The following is a 9,411-nucleotide window of genomic DNA, read 5'->3' as shown; positions in this document are numbered from 1 at the left end:
TTTAATTTAGATTGATACGGTCAGAAAATTAAACTGCTAAATGTTACACTGACCAGATTTGTGTTAGAAGACACAAAAATGGACAAATCTGAAAATCAAGAGAAGATTCAACATTTTTTTTTTTTTATTCTGTTTGCGAAATGCTGAATTGAAAAACTAGATAACTTAGAATGTTTGATGAAAACCCATTTCATCTTTACTATACTGAGTGGAAAAAAATTATGATTAAGTTTTATACCCGATTTTCTATTTTTGATATATTTTTGAATTTAGATTAAATTAAAAAGCAGCAAATAAAGAAAAGATCATTATTTTTTCCTGAAATTCTGATTGTGTTGAGCAGAGATGAAAAAAATAAAATGAGAAAAATGGATGGAAACTTATCTCTTGTACAATGCACTACATTAAAATAATAAATAATGAGTATTTACATCCAATTTTACACTTTTACGGTCAGAAAATTCAATTAATAAACGTTACACCGACTAAGCTCCATCCAAATGCCTGATCCAGAATCAGCATCCAAAAGGAGTGGCCTGGACTGAGACGGTGGACTGTGTTCTGTGTTTCCCACCTCTTTTCCGACAAAATCTGCCTGCTACCATGCTGGGATTGGCTAGTAGTTTGCACTCAAGGCCAGCCCTCTGAATTTTTATCCAATCACACCGCATAACGCAGGGCATCACCAGCCAGTCCTCGTAGATGTGGGCGGTGCTTGCCGGAAAACGGGTGTTAAAGAAAATCAGCTCGGCAGCAGCAGCTCAGGCCCGCCATTTCACCGAATACCTACGGTTGCTGGTACCGAGCAGAGCTGGCCGAATTAGGAGCCGCGGGATTCGGGGCGAGACGAGGGGAAAAGAGGGATGAGCGAGCTATGCGTGTGGTGGATTTTCAACAATGTAACGGCTCAGTAGGAGAGCATTTTTAACAGCCGCGGTCTGTGGATAATACGCGTTAACTAGCTAGCTAAAGTGACCGTTAACGTCAGCCTCCGTTCTGCTTGGGTTTTAAACTGACGTTAGCTGCTAGCCGCCGTCCTCCTCCCGCAGCTCCGCCTGACAGACCGTTCAGCCAACGCTATATATCGCTTTTCTCGCCAAAGAGGACGAAAACGGACTGTCAACACGTAGGACCCGATAGAAGTGCTGTGATTCATTTAATCTAAACCCAACTTTTCATCCTTAATCGCCTGAATCATGTCGGGGCAGAGCATTACTGACAGGATAACCGCCGCTCAGCACAGCGTTACCGGGTCGGCGGTGTCCAAAACAGTGTGCAAGGCAACCACGCACGAAATCATGGGCCCGAAAAAGAAACACCTGGACTGTAAGTGCTTTTCCCACAGGTTTTAATTCTGAGCTACTGAAGCTTTTAAAACATGTCTATCTTTGTCTGCTTCTGTACCTTGGTTGTATTGTTGTGGCGACGTTAATGGAGCCAGCAGCCCACAATGGACAGGCCCCAGTGGCCCCAGTGATGCTAAGCTAACTAGCTAGATAACCTGGCTAACCTAGCTTAACTAACGTTAGTTAATAATAATAAGACAGTGCAGATGGTAGGTTAGTTAACGTTATATATCTGGTCGTGGCTGTAGTTACGTTTAAAAGCCTGGCAAATGGCAAAGCAGATTTAGCTTAAAATGAGAAACAGTGATAACCAGCCACAAGTCTTAACTCTCAGCTGAAAGCTGTGCTAGCTATTTAGGATATCAGATCTACAGACTAATCTACAGAGTTTCCAATTAAGAACATTATACATATAACCCTAGTATGTTGCCATTGATTTACAGGGACTCTTACTCTCTCTTGTAATTTGTAATTACATGTAGTTGTAATTATAGGTTTACAGATCTACAGTTACTTCATTACTACTGTGTAATTTTACTAATAAAACACATACATACCTATAAAGACATTCTGACTTACTAGACCAGCCTATAGCTATGTGTATTTTTAACTAGTCATATGCTGCCATTGATTTACATTTGCTCTTACACTCTTATTTGTAATAACATTGTATTTTTAACTGCAGATTTACATATTGTAGATTAACAGTATTTGTAGATTTACAGATTTACAAAACTTCCAGGTTCACATAGTAACATTACCAGAGTAACTTCAGTCATATGTAAGTCATGTTACAGTGTAATTATATATAAGAAAGAATAAGAGTCCATAAATACATGCACTCTTTCTCTCTCTCATCTTTAATTACACTGTAGTTGTAATTGTAGATTTACATAGTTTTTACTTTAAAACTAGACAAAACTGTAGTTCTAGTACAAATGTCTACAATGTAATTCTTACTGGTACAAATAATGATAATTCAAGGTCTGTCTATTGCAGTTTTGACTCGAGATTTAAGATTTATATTGTCACATCAGGTGTACAGGTGTACATGTGAGTGAAAAGCTTGGGTGCAGGTTCCCAATAGTGTGCAAAACAGTTTTTACAACAAGTAGAATAGTGAAATAAATGAATAGCAAATTAATAGCAATATAAATATGCATTCAGGACATGAGCAATTTTAGATCTTTATTATATAATTTTAGATATCTACAGTATGGATTTTGATGATTGTAGTTAGTTTTTATTAGTCAGAATGAAAGTGTAGAATTAAACTGTAACTTATGTTTTTACTAGTAAAAGTGTGATATTAGCTCTGATTAGAGCTACTATTTAGATAAGAGCTACTTCATTACTCCAGTGTAATTCATACTGGTTCACAAATCTAGCAGTGTAATTTTATCTAGTCACCTGAAACCATTGGTTTACATGTACTTACACTCTCTCTCATCTATAATTACATTGTAGTTGTAATTGTAGGTTTACATGTTGTAGATTTACAATAAGTATGTTTACAGACCTACAATTCCATCGTTACTACATTGCCATTTTTACATCAGTAAAATTACAATTTATTGCATTTAATTTTTATTAGTCAACACTAAAGTTTTACTAGTAAATCAATGGTATTATATGACATTAAGGTGTATAGTCAGAATCAAAGGCCTGTAGAGCTGATATTACTAGTAACAGTAACATGGCTGATATGTGCCATATTGCATAGTATACAGTATCTTTTATATATTTGTATATTCAATAGTATATTCACCCTGAATATCGCTATTGCAAAAATATCATAAAACATTGTGATATTATATTAGGGACATATCACCCAGATCCAGAGATTTGTAATTTAAGATTTTTTTTACCAGTGGGGTCATTTTTTAGCTAAAATAGCTTGCCATACCTGCATGATTTTATAATGATAGATCAAGAGAGCTTTGCCCTCGTATCAACTATTTATATGCCATAAATTACGCCAAGATTTGGATAGATGTAATTGCTAGGTGGTTAAAAATAGTTAGGAAGGGTGATTAAAATAACCTCTGGGGGCTTCCATTCACTGCAGTGATTTGACTGTCAGACCAGTTAAAGGGAACCAGCGTATGTGAATCTATTAGTTTTCTAATTATTTAACTCATTTTGAACCCTCATTACTGCCTGCAGGGCAGCTGCTGGAGATAACTAGTACAGCTTTTCTCAGGATGCAGTGTCCACTTTGCCTTTGGAAGTCACTCCAGTGCTGATAGCTGCTTATTCTTGGCCTGATGCTGAAATAGTGCAGGCTGGGTTGTGTTTCACTGTAAGAGGCTTGGGTAGTGTCCACCAGAACCCTCCAGCCTAAGCCTGTCCTTGATGTCTGTGAATGGTAGCACCTTCTTAAAGGAGTGCTGGTTATGTGCCAGTGATGTCTAGTAAGTTACTTCATTTTGCTTGGGAAAAGAAAGTCTATTTATAGTCTTGGCAAAGCTCAAGAACTTTCTCACTGCAACAGGACTAGTTGTGCATTTGTGAGAAGACATGATAAACAAAATATCATAAATATATCCAACACGTTAAAATATCAAGCATGCTTTTTTATTTAGTGTGCATTCACACAGACTTTTGGACTTTTCAGTTTCGTCTAAATGAAGTTGGCTGGTGAGAAAAATGCTGCGAACCACAGCCCAGCCTGGACCTAAGAAAAAAAAATTGTCCAATCAAAAGAGATAGTCTCTATACAGACCAAATTAATCATGGTCTGGTTCCTCTGTTTTGTTACAGGAAGGTAAAGCTTGCTAAAGTTATTTATTTAAAAAGAGAAAAATAAAAATAGTCAATGATCCAGAATGTCATGATACTAATAATGCACTCCATATATCTTCATTTATCCAGGATTAAAGTAAAATAAATGATACTGGACAGATATAATCTGTCTCAAGTAAATATATAATGGGAAATGCCAACAGTGTTAATTTATCTTTTGCCCTGATAGTACCCTTAATAGAATCTCAGCTATCCATCAACATCATCGTTCTTCATGATTCCAGTACACATTTTACATTGTAATCATCATAAGATGTACACTGCAGTAAGTCTATATTTACTAGTTATAAACTCTGTGCTGCTGAAGGTCAGTGCTGAGTTAAAGTTGGCAGTGTTTTCTTGTTGGCTGGATTAAGCCCGTCCCGGCAGCTATGTGGTCAGAGGTCATCCATTCACAAAGTTAAAGACAGAACGAATAGTTTTTGAGAACCAATAGTACTACTCTGCAGTGAAAATGAATTAAAATTAAAACAACGCCCCAGTGGCATAATGTACATTTATACATCTTTTATACACACATATACCTTAACTGGTACAGACAATAATGTTTGTTGTAATGACTCTGCTCACTGCCAGAAATTGATTTAAGCAAAAATCAGAAAGATATTAAACCCTGATTTTAGTTAAAATAATCAGATAATTCACTAAAAACAACTTTTAAAATCATGCTCCAAAGTTAACAAGCAAAACAACTAATTGTTGGGATTTTGCTAGCATGCAACCTTTGGGTTTTGGTAAATTTTGGTCACCTGATGAAGTAGCCTACATTAAAACATACTGTAACAGTATCTATCAACATTGGTGGCCAGCTGGGCAAAACACATGAAGCCTAAAATTTTGATTAGTTTAGACACAGATGTAAAGATCTCTATTGCAAAGACATGGACTGATCAGTGTTTTTGGGACTGATGCTGGTGCTGCTTAGCACATTAACCTTTCAAGTTAGTATTACTTAATAATTTGCCATCTGCCTCTCAAAAAATGTACTTAACTTAATCTTCAGCAGCAAGAACCTTAACCAGTCACTTCCTGTAGCTGTGGGAATTTCAGCCCATTCTTCCTGGCAGAACGGCGTTTTTTCAGTTTTATTCTTTGCACAATCCAAGGGTACGACTTTCTTTAAACCAATCTATAGCATCCAAGATCTGGACCCTGACTTGGTTTATTCTGTTGCGGACTTGCTTCAACGTTTTGGGTCATTGTCCTGTTGCATCACCCAACTTCTACAAAGTTTCAGCTGAAACACAGACACTCTCACATTATTCTGTAGCATATTTTGATACTCTTGGAAATTCATCTCCCCCATAATGATGGCTAGGCTCTACTGTTGACATGATGTTTTATAGGTGTGTATGTGCTCTTATGCAAACTTCAGGCATGCAAAAATGTCATTATAATGAACAGAGGCTTCCTTCACAGTTTCCTGCCATAAACACCCAGTTGTTCTAGTCTACAGATAGTAGACTCATGAACATAGATGCTAGCCTTTTTTCAATGATGCCTTTACATTCTTGTCTGAATAACTGGTAGCTTCTTTACCTCATTGATGAGTCATCATTGTGCTCTTAGGGTAATTTTTACTGAATGCCAACTTCGACAGAGTTGCCACCGTCCCAAATTGTCTTCTTTTGTATATTGTTTGCTTTAGTATAGACTTTTTTTATTTATTTTATCAGTCAAATTAGATCTAGTTTAAATGAACAAGACTCCAGGTATGCTAACATGACTCTGATTGGCTTTCTTGAGGTAATTAACACAAGGGTTCAGATACTTTTTTTCCACTAGCAATATAAGGTGTATGGTTGTTCTCAATGAAGATTTGAACGATCATATTTTGTGTATTATTTTAGTTTACTTTTGCTTGCCACTGTACATGAATATATCTATCTGATTTTAACTTATAACATCATCGCTACAAATATGACAAAAAACATGTTCCATCTAGTTTGGTCCATCTATGTCCTAATCTCAACTGTGTGTGGTGTTCTCATTATTTTTAACATCTGCAGTATCATTTTCACATTAGTAACATAATTTACACTTTAACAGTCTTAGTTTAGACATAGTAACACCCTTGCCACTGCAGATAGCACATTCAATCACATTCAATCACACTCAAAAGGATAGTACTACAGTCTTTACTGCACGCTGCATATTCTGCATACAATTAGATTTAATATGAGATACTGGGTTCATAATTCCATAGTCTAATAATATTGCAGTGTGCAATAATGCTGTTAGGATAGCCCAATATAAATGTGAAATGCAATAAATAGCTGTCCTAAATTAGTTTAAACTAAAGATTTTTGATGGTACTCCTAGAATAAATATTCTAATAAAAAATACACTAGATACTACTAATGCAGGGTTCCTGCTAGTCCTTAAAATGTCTTAAATTAAAATCCGGGTTATTTAGGTATTAAATTGTCTTAAATTTACTGTAAATATGTTGTATGTGTTAAATTTTCAGATGATTTGTTTAATGCCGGTGGGAAAGCACATAACATTACCGGCAAGTTAGCTAATGTTACTGACGGTTAGCAGAGCGCTAGCAGTCAGCTAGTTAACGTTACCAGAGAGCTAGCTACCATTAGCAAAAAGATAGTTAAATTAAATTAAATTAAATTAAATTAGTGGGGAAAGAACTAAGGTTACTAAAGAAATGATGACTACATTTTTGGGTCGTAAATTAATTGTATTGAGGTCTTAAAAAAGGTCTTAAAATGCATTAAATTTGACTTTTAAAATGGTGCAAGAACCCTGTAATATTGGATTGGTACATCACTAAAAACATCTAAGGGGTGTTACATCTTATAGGCACTGTTTTTTTTTCCTTTGTTTTTGAGTGTCACTCTTCTTCTTTGGAACTGAATGACATCATGCAACTTTTTAATATGTTAAAAATGACCCTCGGATCTGTCTGAAATGCTTGATTATAGTGCAGCCGACGTTACAATCAGCTGTCACTCATCCTTACCTACATTCAGAGACCAAAATGACAATTTCAGTTAATGTGTGATTAATTGAGCAGCTCTAATCAATGTGCTTCAGTTTATTGTAAGGTAAAATAGTGATTTAATCCAGTACAAGTCTCCAGCATATCATGATGTGATTTTAGGTAGAATCTAAATTTATAATAAGTTATGGGAAGAGGCATTGTCAGCATCCCCAGTACTTTGTGGCAATTTCTTTCCTGCCAAACGTCAGCATTAGATCGAGCTTATCTTGCATGAATATTGAACTTTTTCATGACTGGCACTTCACTGTTGAAGACTCCTACATGCCACGTTATTTGGGCTGTTGTGCAATACCTGGGTTTATTATATAATCCTGCATAAATCACCCGTTTTTGTTCTTTAAAAGATTATTTGGAACATTATGTGGGCTAACCCACAGTGTATGGTTGCATTATAAATAGACACCACTTTTTTATGCATTATTTTTACGGGAATGCAACCTCTTCTCCAGAACCCACTCTTTGTGATGGCTGGATTGTCTGTGAGTGTTTTGTCTGTGTGCTTTTAATGATGACCTGCTAGTGACTGTTCTATTGTTTCATATTGCAGATCTCATCCACTGTACCAATGAAATGAACGTGAACATTCCTCAGCTGGCTGACTCGCTGTTTGAGAGGACCACCAACACAAGCTGGGTGGTCGTCTTCAAATCCCTCATCACAACACACCACCTCATGGTCTATGGCAACGAGGTCAGTGCTAATGGCAGCCACCTAAATGCCAATGAAGAGTGTTAGGAAACACTGGAGTTCATAACGCAGTTCTGTTCTGTGTTTTGCAATTGCAGCGCTTTGTTCAGTACCTGGCTTCCAGGAATACGTTATTCAACCTCAGCAACTTTTTGGATAAAAGTGGGCTACAAGGTACAGTGTGTCGTCTCAGTTCTACAAATAATCACATTAGGACTATATCTCATACTGTACAAATCCACCACCTGCACAGTTCATTCCTCTTTATTTCCTTTAGTTTCCTTTTTTCTCTTCATTCTCTGTTCTAGTTGCTTTACCTGTAATGTTTTGGTTCCTTCATAGTTCATAGCACTGGCATTTTTGCTTTTTCTAGAAATATGTTTAATTTCATATGTAAAGGTAAACAGGTGTACTGGAACATACAGCACAGTTCAAAAATCAGGCTTGGACCTCATAGTACAGGGGTCACTAATAGGCGGACCACTGTTGTCCAATGCGGACCCAAACCGATAAACTACTGAGAAGGATTTAATTGTGACAGTGTTTATTTAAAGCAACGGAAATTTTCTTGTCTTTACGGTTTACGTGCTTTGCGGCGCAGTAAACTCAGATTAACAATGTGTATATAAATATATATAGTATACATAATATAGCACTGAATCTTAAATGGTTAAAATGGCGATGGTCCGGACCTTGGACTGACAAATTTTTCTCCAACTGGACCATACTTATTTCTAATTAAATACCCCTGTTATAGTAAATTGCAGTGTCTCTAATTGTACTTACATTTCTTTTCTTTTTAAAAAGACAGTTGTTGTTCAGTCTTGTGTTGTATAGATGATTCAGCCTGCAGTAACTTTACTAAGCTTTGACGAGATGTTGTTCAGTAACGATACCGTAACAATATTCGTACGTCCTCTAACAATTCCCACAAGTCTAAAATTTCATCGCTGTCCTATGAAAAACACTCATCTCCATTTTTGTTGATTTTTAGTTTACTACATAATTTGAACAGACAAACTGTCCCTTACACTGTGCCCAAATTTCTTGATGAACGGACCAATAGAAACTCTACAAAATTACTTGAAATAAACTTCCATTGAATGTTTACTAGGTTTTTTCTCTCTCCTGTAAAGTTGCTGTTTTGGAGATACGTGTTTTTCATTGGACAGCGACGATTTACTTTATAAAGGCTTGTTAATACCTACTGCCGTCACAGATGTCGCACAGGGCACGCAGTAGTGCATTCGCTCAATGTTAACACTTTTGACACCACTTTTGCATTAATTTAACTTATACAGCTCTGGAAAACATTAAGAGACCACTTTAGTTTCTGAATCGGTTTCTCTGATTTTGTTATTTATAGGTTTATGTTTGATTAAAATGAACATTGTTGTTTTATTCTATAAACTACGGACAATATTTCTCCCAAATTTCAAATAAAAATATTGTATTAGAGCATTTATTTGCAGAAAATGAGAAATGGCTGAAATAACAAAAAAGATGCAGAGCTTTCAGACCTCAAATAATGCAAAGAAAACAAGTTCATATTCA

At 36.1% G+C, this 9,411-nt stretch overlaps 1 protein-coding gene across 9 annotated transcripts in view; it reads left to right on the top strand.

Moving 5' to 3' along the window:
- The first annotated feature begins 745 nt into the window (after nucleotides 1-745).
- Nucleotides 746-9,411, top strand: part of picalmb (phosphatidylinositol binding clathrin assembly protein b) — a 29,767-nt gene continuing 21,101 nt past the window's right edge. For 6 of the 9 annotated variants that reach the window (XM_007260540.4, XM_007260546.4, XM_049467075.1 and 3 more), the window contains exons 1-3: nucleotides 748-1,326; nucleotides 7,718-7,860; nucleotides 7,956-8,031. In XM_007260540.4, coding sequence (XP_007260602.3) covers nucleotides 1,197-1,326; nucleotides 7,718-7,860; nucleotides 7,956-8,031 — 349 coding nt within the window. In that variant the 5' untranslated portion in view covers nucleotides 748-1,196. Of the gene's footprint in view, nucleotides 1,327-7,717; nucleotides 7,861-7,955; nucleotides 8,032-9,411 lie in introns of all 9 variants that reach the window. The other 3 variants (XM_007260539.4, XM_007260538.4, XM_049467077.1) reach the window with 2 other exon arrangements.

This window comes from Astyanax mexicanus, chromosome 18, assembly GCF_023375975.1.
Source record: "Astyanax mexicanus isolate ESR-SI-001 chromosome 18, AstMex3_surface, whole genome shotgun sequence".
Classification (NCBI taxonomy): domain Eukaryota; kingdom Metazoa; phylum Chordata; class Actinopteri; order Characiformes; family Acestrorhamphidae; genus Astyanax; species Astyanax mexicanus.
This window is presented reverse-complemented; position numbering and strand designations above follow the sequence as displayed.